At 44.3% G+C, this 17,312-nt stretch overlaps 1 protein-coding gene across 2 annotated transcripts in view; it reads left to right on the top strand.

The window, feature by feature from the left end:
* NPAS2 (neuronal PAS domain protein 2) overlaps positions 1 to 17,312 on the top strand; it is a 145,693-nt gene that overhangs the window by 88,017 nt on the left and 40,364 nt on the right. For both annotated transcript variants that reach the window (XM_019753869.3, XM_088796013.1), the window contains exons 3-5: positions 263 to 411; positions 7,192 to 7,283; positions 11,654 to 11,743. In XM_019753869.3, coding sequence (XP_019609428.3) covers positions 263 to 411; positions 7,192 to 7,283; positions 11,654 to 11,743 — 331 coding nt within the window. The remainder of the gene's footprint in view (positions 1 to 262; positions 412 to 7,191; positions 7,284 to 11,653; positions 11,744 to 17,312) is intronic.

The following is a 17,312-nucleotide window of genomic DNA, read 5'->3' as shown; positions in this document are numbered from 1 at the left end:
ACAGAGCTAATCTGCGTAAGATTTTTGCATCTGAGTCAGAACTTACTTATTAATGCTGTCTCTCTTTGTGGCCAAGAGTCTAGCAAAACATTTTTCTGTCCCCATTACTCAGCTCCGAATTGTAATGAATGTTACTTTCCCTGGAAGAATTTTCATAGGCTAATCACAGCAGACCCACATGCTGATAGAAAGTACTTCTCTTTCCTACTAAAGCCTTGATGACACGGAATGTTCCAGTAACCTGTGCGTTTTGTGTTTCCAGAGCTTCTCGAAACAAGTCTGAGAAGAAACGTCGGGACCAGTTCAATGTTCTCATCAAAGAGCTTAGCTCCATGCTCCCTGGCAACACGCGGAAAATGGACAAAACCACCGTGCTGGAAAAGGTCATCGGATTTTTGCAGAAACACAACGGTAAAGGTCAAGCTTCTCTTTCATGGTGTTCCTGCCCTTTCACTGGTGATAAGTTCATCAGGGTGGGCTTCCTGCTGGGTTCTCTCTCCCAGCAAAGCCCCATCGCATCAGTGCTCCCTCTGTAAGAGCCCCTCTCTGGCAGGTTTGGGAGAGGATGCTCACCTCCCAAATTGCTGTAGTAGATAAAGAGTCCAGAACAGCCTCACAGGGGGCCCCCAGCCCATTGGAGTGGCGTTAACGGGGGGAGAGGCTTAATTAAAAATGTCTGGAGCAAGCATTTTTTATCCAGCCCTACAGAGATGCAATTCCCAAATAGTCATTGTCCCCTGAATCAGACTGTCCTGGTTCCTCCAACCACCTCTGCCGTTGCCCCTAAACCATTTGGCCTCCCAAGTTCCAACATAAAAAAAAAAAAATTGAAAATCATTGATTCACTTTCCAAATCTGTTTTTATTGAGACAGAACTCAAGTACCATAAAATTCACCATTTTGAAGTTTATAATCAGCAGTTTTCAGTACATTCACAAGGTTGTGTAACCATCAACATTATCTAATCCCCCAAAATTGAAACCCCATACCCATTTGCAATCACTTCCCATTTCCTCTCCCTCCAAATCCTGGCAATCTTCTTTTTCCATATATAGTTGCCTAATCTGGGTATTTTATACAAATGGAATCATATAATATGTGGTCTTTTCTTTCTGGCTTCTTTCATACAATATCCATATTTTAGCAAGTATTTGCATTTCATTCCATTTTGTGACTAAATAATATCTATTGTATGCATATACTACATTTCGTTTATCTGTTTATTAGTTGATGGATATTAGTTGTTTCCATATTTTAGCTGTTACGAACATACTGCTATGAACATTCATGTACAAGTTTTCTTTGTTGTTGTTTTTTCTTTTGTTTTTTTTAAATTAAAGTTTATTGGAGTGACAATTGTTAGTAAAGTTACATAGATTTCAGGTGTACAATTCTGTATTATATCATCTATAAATCCCATTGTGTGTTCACCACCCAGAGTCAGTTCTCTTTCCATCACCACATGTTTGACCCCTTTACCCTCATCTACCACCCCCTCCCCCCTTACCCTCTGGTAACCACTAAACTATTGTCTATGTCTATGAGTTTTTGTTTCTCATTTGTTTGTCTTGTTCTTTTGTTGTTTTTGGTTCATATACCACATATCAGTGTTTTTATTTAGATATATGTTTTCAGTTCTCTTGGATATATACCTAGAAGTTGAATTGCTGGATCAAATGGTAACTCAATGTTTAACTTTTCGAGGAACTAATTGTTTTTCAAAATGGCTGCCCAATTTTATATTCCCAACAGCAATGTATGAGTGTTCCAGTTTTTCCACATCCTTACAAACATTCATTCTTGTCTGGTTTTGTGTGTATGTGTGTGTGTGTGTGTGTGTGTGTGTGTGTGTGTGTGTGTGTTTATAATCTTCCTAGTAGGTATGAAGTAATAATTCATTGTGGTTTTGATTTCCCTAATGACTAATGATGTTGACCTTTTCATGTGTTTATTGGCCATTTATATGCCTTATTTAAAGAAATGTCTATTCAAATCCTTTGCCCATTTTAATTGGATTACTTATGTTTTTGTTGTTGAGTTGTAGGAATTCTTCATACATTCTGAATACTAGACCCTTATCAGATATATGATTTACAAATATTTTCCCCCATTCTGTGAGCTGTCTTTTTACTTTCTTATTGCTGTCTTTTGACACACAAACGTTTTTAAGTTTGATAAAGTCTAGCTTATCTTTTTAGTTGTTATCGGTTGCTTGTGCCTTAGGTATCATATCTAAGAAATCGTTGTCTAATCTAAGGTCATGAAGATTTACATCTATGTTTTCTTCTAAGAACTTTATAGTTTTAAGCTATAGATTAAGCATTTGATATAAGCTATAAGTTGAGCATTTAGATATTTGATCCATTTCAAATTAATTTTTATATATGGAGTGAGGTAGGGAGTCGAAATTCATCCTTTTGAATCCAGTTATTCCAGAACTATATTATTTTTTAAAAAATTTTTAGCACTTTATGTAACAGTATAACACACATAACAGAGAATACACAAAATATAACTGTACAGTTGAATTAGTTATCACAAAGTTGACACAACTGGGAAAGCAACAGCCAGGTCAAAAAAAGAAGCTTCTCCAGTAGATGTCCCTTCCTTCTTATCTACCGGTGTTTTTCTCAAAGGTTATCTCTATTCTGACTTCAAATTCCAGAGATTGGTTTTGCCTGTTGGGACCTTATTCAGATGGAATTGTACATTATGAACTTGACATTTGTGAGATTGATCTGTATTCTTCCGGTGCTGTGGCTAGTTCATTTTCATTAGTATATAGTATTCCATTATATGACTTTACCACTTGAATCCACCCTTGAATTTATGTCTTTCTCAAATCATCCTCTCTTCCTTTTACTCTCCTTTTCCCTCTCAGCACTGACCACCCTGCCCATGATACCAAATATAATATAGTCAGAAATGTCAGATTATTGAGGCTATAATTACAGTTCTTCTGTGCTTATGGTGATGTTTCTTTGTCAGTGAACATTTCCCTAGACAAGATGAGCTCATGGAAGAGGGCATGGCTGGGACACTAGAAAGTTTCATTATACTTGTTTTTTAATTAATTCTTTAATAATTTTATACACCTAGTAAAAATATGATAGTAATGATATATCTTCCTTATTTTTTTCCCAAAGCTGTCCAGGGAAGAGTAAAGAATATGTTCAATTGCTTTTGTTAAAAGTCGGGGAAGAACAATCAAGCAGAACTGGAATATAGTGTTGCAATAGTATTTGATGGCCCCAATAATTTAATCAGAATGGTTATATTTCCTAAATAATGATTTAGCCAAGTGAAAATAGCAGGTTGGTTTGATTACCAAGATATTTTTGCAAATTACTCAAACTAGGTCAGTGCCACTGAGAAGCAGGACAGCTGTTAAATAGGACAGCTGGGATCAAGTTCATCAGTGTGACATTTATGCTGGGCTCTGTCTGCTGAGGAATTAAAGAATTGTCAAATCTGGGACCTGGAAAGGATCAGTCAGCAGAAACGCAGCCTCCTAACACCAGGAGCGCCTGTATCTGTCTCGCCTTTTTCACAAGACTAAGGCCTACTCCACGTAGCCCACTTAAATGCATCCAAGGTCACTGCAGGGTCTGACTCATCCTCCGTGATTCCACATTCAGGAGAAGGCAGAAAATCCATGGTAGAGTTTATGGAGAAATATGGTAGTTGGACCAAATTCTGGATTAAAGCAAAAACCCAAAAACAAGCAATAACTTGACCTGTAATCCAAATGGGCATGAACTCCACAGGCATCTGCAACGAGACAGAAAATCACAAGGTCAGCATTTTTTAAGGGCTCACCATGAGCCAGCCAGGCATTGTTCTAAGGGTTCTCTGAGCTTCACGCACTCTTTGAATTAGTGCCATTTCACAGGTGAGGCAACCGAGACACAGAGATGTTAAACCACTCACCCAAGTGAGAAGGTGTAGAATCTATACCAGGCAGTTTATCTCCAGAGCCCAAATTTTTAACATGACATCCAACTGCTTCTCCACAAGAGGTGATGGTGATTTATGGGGCTCTTACAGATACTTGTGTCATAGCTACGCTATAGCTATTCATTAGTGTGGCTATTTAGATGACTGGTTCTCAGCCTTGTTTCCCATTAGAATCACCCGAGGAGCTTTTGAAACTATATATAACTGGGTCACACCTCCCAGACCAACACGTCAGAATTTCTAGGGGCGGAACCCCAGTGGTGAGCTGGAGCCAGCTCACACCAGCTTGCAAAAGATGATTGAGTTTGCAGGAGTTTTGCAAGCCCGTTGACATCAAGTTGACAGCTTGAAGTCAACCACCGTGGGAGTATTTACACCACAGAAAGGGGCAAACACTATAAATCAAGGCTTTCTATTGTAGGCACAGACAGCGTTTTACCAGCACACCACTGGGTAAGGCCCAAGCATCTGTATTTTTAAAGCTTCCCGGGTGATTCCACTGTACAGTCAGGGTTAAGAACTGGGTTTAGACATGCTTTCTGCCTTCATGCTAAAGGGACACCACATAATAAGTAAGGAAAGATAATTAGGTCCCAGTAGTTATTATTTCCTCAACAATCTTTCAAGCATCTCTTTTTTCTCAGCTTGGGGGATGAATCTTAATCCTAGAATGTGTGCTTATTTTCTTTGAAGTAATCCAAGTGAAAATGAGAACCTGACCATGTTTCTTTGTAGAGAAATTATGTGTCGTCAGCGTCTACTATAAAAGGGAAACCCCTGAACTGTATAAATAGTAAGGCTATTGGACATTCTTATCCACATCCATCTAAATGTTACTTCTACAGGGCTAGCTTTCCTCTTTCTGTGCGAGTCTCATGCTGATTTACTGTCATTTTCTCCCAGCATCAAATCCCATTCCTCATTCGTGCTCCTTCAATATGCTAACCTTAGTGGATGGGGTGGGGGTGGAGGTGCAGGGGTGTCGAGAAGGCAGGCGAACAAGGAGATATGTCCCTTTGGGGCAGAGTAATATTCACCCAGCCCAACAGAGAGTTTCTGCCCCTTTCTTCAGACTCTTCTTTGACTGTATACAATCCAAAGACATTCCGCTCCTTGTTCACGCGTAGCAGGAGCAGTCATCAGGTGGGCGCTCTAGGACGCAACTAAAGCTTATGCTACAGAGGAATTTTGGGGTCCAGCTGTTAATTGCATTGTTTTTTTGCAAAAAATACTCCCAGGTTGTTTTGCTTTCCTTGCTATTTACAACCTACGGTGACCACACCTCTTTGCTAACCCTGCCCGTTTCCCATAGCTTATATTAGTCACATCAAATGCCAATGGAGACGTGATCAGATGGAGGATAAACTGAATTTAATTTCCTAGTTTAACTTTTTTTTTTTTACTTACTATGAGACATTTTATCTAATTTACATTTTTTAATATGCTATGCATTGAGTCTTAACTTCCAAGGACTGTAATCGAATTGTTGAAATACAGAGTGAATGAAATGGATCCTTTCAGTATTATTATACTGTTGTTTAGAAAGTACCCAATCATACTGAATGATCTGAAAGTTACTTATGTGAAAGAAATGGGTCTTTCATGTTCCTTTACCATAAATTGAATGGATCTCCACCTAAACCAAATGTGGACTGCTGAAAAGACTCCTCTCCTGGAGAATTAATCTATAGTTAGATCCTAATGGTCAAAAGAACTTGACAGATGAGTTGATGTATTGGAAAAAGAGAGAGCACATTTATGGGGTTAATTTATTAGCATATCCTCAGTCCATATCTTTCTTCTAAGTGGTCCAACTGTGGCATCCACTTTAGGAACTGGGAGTGTCACCCTCTCGTCCCTGCCTGGGCTGGCACCCTAGAATGAACGCTGGCCCCGCCCCTGCTTCCCAGGGTGCACTTCACTGTGCCAGACCTCTGGCCTCAGTGGCTGCAGTGTTCTATCTGAAATCTCGAAGGAAAAAACCATCCGGATAGAGCTGAATGTTGCAGGGAATGCTGGGTGATTGCACATGGGAAGGTATAGAGTCGTGTGTGTAACTGAGCCCTTCGTATTGTTTTCATTCACGAGCAACTGCTGAATTCATTCGAATTCATTCATTCACAAGGCAGAATGCACTCTCCATGCTCCATGTAAGTGAGACGACCAACAACACAGGGTCAAAAGAGAAAGCCTTTCGATGTTTCTCCCAGTTTAAAGTTTATGGATAATCTGCCTGAATAATTTGCCTTTTCCAAGCAGTTGTTGAAGCAGTTAGTTTTTTCTCAGAGATAGGAGATACATCAGATGTACTTAGGTTTTTCTTAGCACCAATAAAATATTCTCTAAGGAAACCTCTTACTACATAAAGTGGAGCAAAACAATGGTTAAAGATGGAGGATAAACTGGAGGAAAAGCAAGTATATCCAATAGAGTGTTTGAGCTATCTGTTCTAAGAGATATTTCAGTAATAAAACAACACACTTTCCTAACTGCAAAAGAACTAGAGTATTTAAGGAGGCCTGTGTAGACCAATCACTGTGGAATTTACAAACATGAATAGCATCTTTAGTACAAGTTAGTTACAGAAACAAGCAAACTGTAGGTTGCCCCAGGAGTTTTCAGAAGAGTAAATCCTGACTTTAAAAGCCATGTATCTGTATAGAAAATTATACTTTGGTACTTGGAAATGCTAAAAAAGAGAGACAGAGACAGAGAGAGAGACAGAGAGAGAGAGACAACATTACATTCGCATAGATACAGTAGGTTATATACCACAAGCCTGCAATGTTTCTGGAATTTTGAAAATTGTAGATGTCAAAGGTGCCTTGCTTTGCCTCGACCATGAAAAAAGCAGCTTAAGAATGTGCTGTCATCCCAGTCTTTGTTCCTGATGCCTTTGTAGGTACACTGCCTAACTCCAGCCACTGATGATGCGCTTTGTCATTTAGACATTCGAGGGCACTGTGCCACCTGCTAGCAGCAGGCACTACACCCATGCAGAGGGCGGAGTACTCTCCTCCCTGATGCTTCATTAAAGGGGTGTGAAAACATCAAGAGATGTTTTTAAGCCCATGACCTCCAAAGTTCCCAGTCCTTGGAAATCAGAATTACGTATTTCCTTATATTTGTTTTTTGAATTAAACCACACAGAGAATTACATAGTAATAACCTGTGCTTCATTTGTTAATGTGCCTTTGAATATAAAAGCTTATTTGTGTGTGTGCTTTTCTTCAGAAGTCTCAGCGCAAACGGAAATCTGCGATATTCAGCAGGACTGGAAGCCTTCCTTCCTCAGTAATGAAGAATTCACGCAGCTGATGTTGGAGGTGAAATGCACTTTCAAATTAGCTTAATGGGTTGCAAAACGAAATGTAGCTGCTTGTTCCAGATAAGACCCTGTGCCCAAGTAAACAACTGTTCTTGACCCTGGAAAGAGGTCTTGAAACAGATACCCTCCTGAAGCTCTCAGGCCTACTGCTTATGTTTTGGCTACTGAGTTGGGTGCTATAAGCAAGAATCCCACCCCCACCCCCATCTGAATATGAGTGTATACTGTCACCCTAGTGACTGCAGGGTGGGCCACACTCACAGTCTCCCAGCCAGAGGACACCTATTCAGGGAGCCGGAAGGGGACTAGAGCTGGAGGTAGGCAGAGGGAGTGGCAGGAGGGAGGAAAGATTCCATCTCTATACCGTCTTTCAGCGCAGAGAGTCTCCTCTTTAGAATGCAATGGTTATATTTTTTTCCTTAGTAGAGCACATTTTGAAGACAAATGTCTTCTTTTAAAGTTATGCTTTTCACTTGAGTTCATAGGACATCAACATGGCACATGGGTGTCAACCATCAGTGACCCTGTGCCTCCCCACCCAGCACACACCCTTTCTGTGCCAAGAACAATGCTCATGTTTCTTCTTCTAGAAAGTGAGGTGTCCACACCCGTCTGCAGGGCTGGGTGGTGGAAATCTGGCTGATCTGAGCGAGTGGCCTTCCTCAATGTCATGTGTTTATATGTGGGTGAAACCCCTCCACACAGATGACAATAAGTCTCTACAAAAACATCTGGCTGAGTGCTCTGACACCTAAACTGGGGATAAGACTGGGAGCGTATAGACATGACAGTGGAGGGATAGAGAACCCCGGACGTGGCATGACTGGGACCTTAAGTAAGAAGAGGAGAACCAGGACAGATGAGTTCAGCAAAAGGAAGTGAGACGCTGGCTGTGTGTCAGTGGTTCCTGGCAGGACCACTTTCTAAATCTTTCTATATCTCATCTTATGTGCCTATCTAAGACTGATGTAAATTTTTATTTATGTAGATGAATTATGCAGAAAACAGAAAGTACTGGGTAAGAAAATGCTAAAAGGAAGCTGTCCAAATATTATGAAATGCAAACATATTAATAAACATTTGCATAAAAATGAAAGATACTTAAATGTACATGTAAACTAAATTTAAAGAAAATACAGAACGTTCCGCAGAAGCAATGCATTTTAAGTATGTTAAATTTAGAGCAGCTTGTAAAATATAGTGTTAAAGTAATCTATCATTATACCACTTTACAGAAATCGTTTTATCTTTTAATTCTTAGGGAAAAGTAGTTAAAACGCATAACCCTAAAGTACCCACCTCTTTTTAAGAGGCTGTAGCACGTTCTTTTTTTTCTTCCCAGTTTCAAATGTTCGAGGAAACAAGACTTTTATAAAGTTAAAAATGGAAAATATTTGGGCTAAAAGGCAGGACTGAGATTCAGGAGACTGACATTTCTGGAAAAAGAAGGTTTTAGATTTGCATGGATACTCTTCATGCATTTTCTCCCACTCCCAGTATAGATTCCTTGAAGCAAATCTAAAGAAAATCATGCCTGATAGCAAGTTGGACCTGAAATTAAGCCTGTACAACAAGCGAGCCTTCTGGGTGAATTGCAGCTTTGAGGAGTGTGGGAAAGCCACCCGCTAGTCCTTTTGATTTACCTCAGACTTCTTTAGGCTTCTTTTCCTACCTGTTGCTCCTCAGTAGACACTTCATGATGAGGACCGGGAGCCTCCCTGGTGGTCTGAGCCCCAGCGGTGCCCCACCCCACGATGACGTCATCACCCCTTACTATGCAGCTTCCTAATAATGTGTGTCCTATTACACCTACACCACTCTTTGCTTTTTTCAGAACTATTTCAGGGAACGTGAGGAATCTGTGAGAACCATGTCTTGGTCATCAGGAGGTTCCCTTTTTAAATAAGGACAGAATCCAGGACAGAGCCCATCAGGGCCCAGGGAACTCAGCTGCCGAGGCCCTTGGTGGCAATCCCTCCTTCCTCCTGCTTTTCTTCAAAAGGCCCCACACCAGACTCGGGGTTGGGGGTGTGGGGGGGACTAATACAGTTGTGGAATTTGAAAGAACAAAAATGCCTTTGTTGCTGACCAGTCAAGCTCTTCAGGTGTAAGCCAGGGAAGAGTGTGGCCGCAAGCATTTAGACAAGAGACTCAAAGGCAGGGAAAGCGCTTGGTGGCCAGCAGTTAGGGAGTTTTGTGAGAAAAGCTACAGTGATCTTTTCTCTTAGCCCAGAGGCTGTCCTGGAGAGCACAAGAAACATTCCATCAGAATCAGGAATGGGCAGGAAGGGGTGATTTCATTTCCTGCTGGTGTGTGGCAGGTATGAAATTTGGGCCATTATGGCGTCTTCAGTGTCCTTGAATCTCCTGTTAGAATCACCTTTACATTGAGAGGGGCACATCACTTTGCAATCACATTCTATTGAGTCATTCTCAAATGTGGCTTCTAAAACCAAAGCAAGCCTTCTTAAAGCAGTGATTCAGTGCCTTCGATGGAAAATGCCAATGAGCTGATGAAAGTTATCTCCCATCTATAAATACCTTCAGCTTTTTCACACCCACTTACTTTACAAATTCAAGAGGGGCATGGGCTCCCTGTGCAAGAAGATCATTTGTATTCATTGCTCCCACTTTTCCCAGTATTCTAATCTGCTTTTTATAAAAAGGTCCACCTCTTAAACAAAATTCACCTCCACTCGTACTGCAAATATGATTTGAAAAAACGTTTAAGAAAATACTTGAGGGGAAAAGAAAAAAAAAGTTACTAGGATGTGTGCCTTTGTGTTCACTGTGACCCATAAATCTAATCCAGGATTTCTCAACCTCGGCACAGGATTTCTCAACCTTGACATTTTGGACCTGATAAACTCTTTGTTGTGGAGCCATCCTGTACATTATGGGACATTTCAAAGCACCCTTGGCCCCCACCCACTAGGTGCTAGCAGCACCCACCCCAGTAGTGACAACCAAAAATATCTCCAGACATTGCCAAAAGTCCCCAGGGAGGCAAAATTGCCCTCAGTTGAAAACCACTGATGTAATGCAAAAGGATGAGGCCTGCTTAAGAAACGTGCTTTGATATATTTTTCAGTCTAAAGTCCTGTAATATGGAAGTGTAAAAATAATAAATGACCCTAGTGTTAATTTTCCTGATGAAAGGAACCCTCTCTGGTTTTGGCTGGTTGCAATCATGTCCTTAATGCAGTTAGCAGACTATTTCCGCTTCCTGCTGCAGTGCACTCAGCCGCACCCTCCTAATTTGAAAGAATTAGTGCCTTTTTGGCTGTGCAGATCCTCAGTGATATCTTGGGAGGATCTAGCTAAGTACATACAAAATGTTTCCTGAACTTTCTAAATACGTATTTCAGTTCTTTTTTTTTCCCCCCAAAGTGGGACAGTTCCCATATTTGGGGAAGATGATATTTCAAAGCTGCAGTCAATCAAGCAACCATGATGGGCTTACTGTGACAGTCCACATGAGCACATTCCTGCCTTGAAGATTTGTTTCCTGGGGAGGTGGGCTCTCCCATCGCTCCTGAACTGCGTGGTCTGAATTTTAGAAATCAACTCTCAGATGTGTCTTATAAAAGCCTCATGAGCATCCAAAAAGGAATCTAAAAGCAAAACAGCAACAGTGTCTGTGAGAATACCCTGCTACCTAAATCTTTTCTGTCGTGCACTCCTAGAGCAGGGTGCCTGGCATACAGTAGGCGCTCAGTGAAAGCTTTTAGAGGAATTGCATTTTCAGACATTCTGAAGTACTTCTGGTTCTAAATGAGTTATACAGAGCGTCCCCCTCAGTCCTTACTTTTTACTTCTGTGGAATCACGTGAAACGTTCTTTGCAAACAGTTCCCTTGGATGTGTTTCTCCTATGGCAGTGAATGTAGGCACGGGTCTCTCCTGACCAGTAGGCTAACTTTCTGTTTTTAATGCATCTATTAGGTCTGATATCCTTCAGTGAAAGTTTACCAAGGAACTCAAAGTGATATTAGGGAACGACAAAATATCACTGACATCTTTTAATGGTAATTGTGATAGTTCTGACTCGGCCCAATAGTATGTTTACATTAAAACTCCCTAGGTAATTTCCCTGGCTAAATTTTGGTTCATGATACCAATAGATCAGATTTTTCACTGAGCCTTTTAGTGCTTTTGCAAGTACTTTGCCTGGGCTAGACCAATTCTGTGTAAGAACTCATCCTGTGTATCAGGCAGAAAAGTGCTGTGAGGTTATTCGTGGAAATATCTGTGGCTTCTAAAGGTTCACAAAACAAAGTCAGTGTCATAACGCGGGGTCCTTTGCTTTGATGACATCCTCCCCCATAAAAGCATGACCAAGGGGCCTTCACTGTTGACTTTTCCACAGGCATTAGATGGTTTCATCATCGCCGTGACAACGGATGGCAGCATCCTCTACGTTTCTGACAGCATCACACCTCTCCTTGGGCACTTACCGGTAAGTTTCTGTTCCTCCGACTGCCTTAACCAATACACATACTTATCTTGCCTTGAGTACCATCCAGAACTTCGATCAGGGTGGTGCAGATACGTGGGGGTCTGTGTGTGAGGAGTTTCAGGCCCAGGCCAATGTCCCAGGGGCCTGCCAGAGGAAAGGCAGGTACCAGCATGTGTCATCCTGGGGCAAGCAAGGCGCCCTGAGTGAGCAAGGCCAGACCTGGCGTGTGGGATGTGGGTGCAGGTCCTTATCCTCTGTGCCCCAGAAGCCATGGACTGACAAGAGTCACTGCACAGTTAGCAGAGCTCAGAGCCTCTGCAGAGGCTGACAGATGTCTTCCTGCAAAGGGACACCTGGGTTAAGGAATATGCACCAGATGGCTGCAGATGGGGTGCGGTTTGGGGATCACCAGGGACATGACTGAGATTGCAAGTAGGTTGTGACATTTACTGGTGGTAAGGGTTCAGTGACAGGTGGTCCCCCGGGGGATTATAATACTCAGGGAAGACACTGTTGACAAGACGGCCTTGGGGAACGAGGAGGGTTTTGTCAGCTGAGAGCCAAGGACCTGCTGTCCAAGGGAACCAGGCGGAGGCCGGTGGCTGCAGCATGTTCAAAGGCCCTCAAAGATGTTCCTCCCTTCCCCTTTTCCTCCCGCCGTCCACCTCCCCTTCTTTCCTCGCTTCTCTCCCTCCTTCCCTCCCTCCCTGATACTTCCTCCTCAATATAGGAGCCTTGCTGGCTTTCTCTTAAGCTGCTCCCCAACCCCCATCAGGCTAAGCACCTGGCTGGTGGAGGGTCCCTTGTAGACGTTGGGCCAGCCTTCCATTTCCTGCCACACCATTATTTATTCCTGCGGAGCCTGACCTTGACTGACAGCTCTACCAAGAGCGTCCTCTGGATCTGATTGGGATAAAATGTCCTCTATTCTCTCTCCACCCAACAAGCCCCACCAAACCTCTTAACGCCCACCACACCCCACCCCTAGCACATCGGCCAATGAGTGACCAGTGTATGTGATGAGGAGGGTAACAGCTTGCCCTGGGTTCCTGTACCTAGGGAATCCTGGGCCAGCAAGGTGCTGGAGGACCGTGGTTGCCTCTCCTTAGCAATACCTGCCTGGTAACGGAGCAGCACGGCCTTACTCTGTGGGCAGCTTTGCCTCCCTGGGGTCATGACCCCTGTTTGCCATGGCCCAGATTGCACAACACCCTGAGTCATACTTTTCCTCAGAAGCCCCTCCTCTCACCTCATCATTTCTGCAGAAGATGGAGATCAAAGCCTCCATCCACATTTTTCCTTTGCCAGTCCCTGTGTGTCATAGCTCAGAAAAGCAGTTTTTACTCTGCTAAGCAGATGCCTTTGCATTATGCCATAATCCATCTAGCCTTTCTGTTTCAGCTCATTTCCTGTACCACTTCCAGGGTGCAGTAGTCTTGGGGGCATGAGCGTTCTCTCTCCTCTCCATAGCTGTCAGAGAGGCTGGTTCTCACTTCACCTAAGGAATCAAGAGTGTGGTTTTCTGTTGATTCTAGTCTCAGACTAGAAGAGTAATGATGGGGCCGATGTGAGGAATATAGAAGTGACCCCATTGAATCAGCCGGCTTCCTAGGGCTGAGCTGAGAGGGGCTGAGGAAGAAGAGGAGATGGGGTGCTCTTTTGGAGGTTTGCTGCATCATATTCCATCATAGGAAGATCTGCAATGCTGCATACATTCCAGTTTGGCACACTGAGAAAGTGCTCCTAGGAACACGAGAAACGTCTGCAAGTCTCCCTTGGAGAACTGATACAGTCCAGAGCTGCTGGACCGTAGGGTGTGGACGCCTTCACCCTTACCGGATAACTCCAGATTGTCTCCATAGAGCTTGCACCAGTTTGCCCTCTGCCACGTCAGCAGAACTTGCTATTGTCAGCTGTCCCAGTTTCTGTCAGTCTAGAGTGTGAAGGTGTCTCCTAGAGATTTCATTTAGATTTCATTTGCTTTTCTTTCCATCACTAATAAGATTGAGTGTCTTTGAACACGTTTGTTAGCCATTTGGATTGCCTCTTTTGTGTTCAAGTATTTTGCCATTTTCCTACTGGATTATCTGGGTTTTTTCTTATTTTGATTTGAACATTCTTTTCATGTTCTCGACACTAGTCCTCTGTCAAGTATTGTTTTAATCGCTTTCTATTCACTGTGCCCTAGGGTTGTAGGAATGGCCAAACACGTGACACTTGACACTGGACAGATGAGATTGACAGCTGTTTATTAGTCACGTATACTCACAGCCCAGGGAGGAGAACGCAGGGCCACACGGGGCTGCACTCTCAAACAGTGACCCAGCAGGGGCTGTGAGAGGCAGGCTGTGTAGTGACAAGAGGGTGAGGTGCCTCCTGGTCCCCACAGGGGTGAGACTGGCTTGTTTGAATAATTCTGCGGACTGTCAGGGGACTAAATCCTCTACTCAGAGACAAGTGGGAACCACACTCGGTCCCCTTGAAAGGAGGGCTGTTTAGCTAGGGGACATTATCCATGGGGATGGAGTACAGAGAGGAACTTTCCCGTAGGCCAGCCAAGGCCTTCCCGATTTGCCAGATGATAAGACCACATAAAACAGTGAATCTTAATTGTAGACCTTACACCACAGGTATATGTGTCGCAAATCTTCTCTCATTTTGTGACTTGCTTTTCCCTCTCTTTAGTTTCTTTTGATGAATAGAGATTCTTGATAGTTGGTACTCTTTATAGCTTAATTAATTCTTCACAACTCCAAGGCTAAAGCTATGCTCTACACGATCTTTTGAAAGAGTTACTATTTGGCCATCAATTTGATTCCGAATCTAAACAGAATGAAAGCATATCAAATACACCTCCACTTTCCTGATCCTTTAGGGAGACGAAGGCGCTGACTGCCTCCCAGAGCCCATTCCTGCCTCTTCTCACTGTGGGACGTTCCATGGACTTCTCACCATTGTCCCCTCTAACTGCAGCCAACGTAGCTCTCCCAGCTAGAACTGCCAGGGCCTGTTGGGACATTCCTGAACTGAGTGTCTACCCAGCCCACTCCCAGCTCAGCTGGGTGCAAGGGAACTGGTGCTGCTGGGTCACAGGGAGAGAAGAAGCTGCTTCCTGTCTCGCAGCACTTCCAGATGGTCTCCAGGCTCTCAAGGTGCCTCAAGAGAAACCCTGGGAGATGTGCGATTTGGAATTTAGGACAGGCATTTTGAGTGAAACTCAGAATAGGGGCAGATTCTTGAAACAGCAGCCACGGGCTGTCAGTTGGGATGGAGACCCTCCCACCTCCGACAGGTAAATGATGTTCCTGATAATGTGACTCAGCCGTGAAGGTGGCTGCAGATGGCACATTCTCTTGCTTGTCTCCATAATTGCCATTATTTTCATGAACAGAACTCAGCTCATTCAATTGCAGGTAGAATTTACTCTCCTGTAAGCACTAGGGTATACATTTTCATATTATCGTTGTTTGTGTTGGTTTTCGGCACATGAAAATGGCATAACAGTAATGTAATAGCAAATACGTATAAAGAGCTTGCTCTGAACCCTCTCCATGAGTTAACTCATGCTTTTCAAACACTTTCCCCCAGCCTACCTCCCCCACCTCCATCCAGCGTTCCTCTTTATTCTGTGTAGAACCTGTACCCTGAGGTCCCCCACAGCCCTCGGACCTGCCAGGCAGCCCCCAACCTTCCTCTCTGCCGCACTTGCCATCATAGGAGGTAGGCTCCTGACTGGCCCTCGAAGAAGAGATCCGGGGCTGACTTACTTACCATTTTCAAGTACTATCTGAAATGTCTTTAAGAAGAAAGACTACTGCCATCAGTGAACATTAGTCATCTTCTAAAAAACTAAAGGGAATGGGCTTAAAATAAAATTAGGAACATCAGAAGGAAGTTGGAGAAACCAGAGTGAGAAAATGACAGCACAGCTAGTGAGGGGGTTGTCTCTAGAGATCAAAATGGGGCCGTCCCAGCTAGGAGCCCAGGAGCCACCAGAGTCCCTCCTCTCCTGCCTCCTGTCCTCTGTCAGCCACCAAGGGGTGTCCACCTGCCTCCATCCCTTTAAATGCTGGCTGCAGGAGGGGATGGACCTGCCTGCCGTGTTGTGTGTCTTCCCAGCGCCTGAAGCAGTGGCTGGCATGTGGTAGCGTGCAGTCAGTATGGGCTGGATTATGTTGTGGAATGAATTGTTTGGACTGTCTTTTTCATCCCCCCTTCCCCTGTGCCTTTGCAGACTTGGGCCAGCTCTAGTTTCCTAAGCTCCCTTCCTCCTCACTGCCAGAGGTCTCTTTAAAATAGAAGAACAGCCCTCACTCCCTTCCCGTGGGTCCCTCACGGGTCCTCCTGGTACACAGGATGGTGCCCTAACCCTTTGAGGCCTTCTGTACTGTGGCCGCACTTCCCTGTGCAGCCTTCAGCCCCTCGCTCCTCTCCCTCCCCCGCAGGGCTTATGGGCACCCACCTCCATGCTTCTGTGCCTGCTGGGCTCCTGCCCGGAGCACCCTTGCTGCCTGGCAGGCACCGTTGTGTCCCCCAGATCCCGCTCCAGGCCTCCTCCTTCTGGGAACTGTTCCCTGGTAGACTCTCCTTCTCTTGATTTTGGATTCAGCACAGTATGCTCAGTGTTCTCTGGGTGCCTGTCTTTACTTCTGTCACAGTGCTTGCCATCCGTTCTGTCAGTGCATCAGCACATTTTACTGAAGGCCCAGCACCATTCGATGGCGCAGTACGGGGGTGAAGAAGACAGGCAGGGCCCCTGCTCTCCTGCAGCTGACGTTTGGAGTAAGGCTGGCAGAGTACACGTGTTAACACACGAATGAACAGGACAACTTCAAGTCAGTTCATACATGGTCATTAAACATCTAATCAGGCCTAGCATTTACTGAGTGTTTGCTGTGAGCCCTTTTATCAGCAGCGGACTCGAATCAGCTCCTTTCACCCTCAGCTTTCTCATCTTTCAGTTCAGCAAAGCGCAGCTTTGGGGGCAGAGCCAGCTTTCAAACCTGACCTCTGCGCTCTCACCCGCCTTGCTACGATGGGGGCTGGTCCCTCACAGGCCTTCCCAGCTGGGTGAAAACATGCCAGCAATTGCGGGATACCCTATCATGTGCGATGGAGGAGCGCAGAAGCCAGAGCAGCAGGGGTGAGCATTCTGGACGAGGGGCTGTCATGGGTGCCTTCTCAGAGGACATGACTTTAAAGCAGGGACCCGAAGGATGAACGAAAAAAGAGAGTGCAGAATGTTCCAGCCAGAGGGTATAGCCTGGGGGAAGGCCCAGATGGAAGAACAAACCTGGCAAACTGGAGAAAAGAAAGTCCAGAGGCCTGGAGCAGTACTGGGAGCAGGCTGGGTGGATGGCAGATGGTGGGAGCCTTGAAGAGAATTGAGATGTTTAGGCTGCATCCTGGGAGCGATCGGAAGCCCACAGATGGTTTCAAGCAGGGTGGTGATTTGATCTGCTACGAGGCCCCTTCTGGAGAACAAACTGGACAGGGACAAAAGTTGATGTGGGAAGACCAGCTTGACCACTTCCTTCCCTGGACAAGAGATGATAGTGGTCTGGACTAG

This window comes from Rhinolophus sinicus, chromosome 2, assembly GCF_057876585.1.
Source record: "Rhinolophus sinicus isolate RSI-liver-muscle chromosome 2, RSI-T2T, whole genome shotgun sequence".
NCBI classification, from domain to species: Eukaryota; Metazoa; Chordata; class Mammalia; order Chiroptera; family Rhinolophidae; genus Rhinolophus; species Rhinolophus sinicus.
Note: the sequence above shows the minus strand (reverse complement) of the source record. Positions and strands in the feature narration are given on the sequence as shown.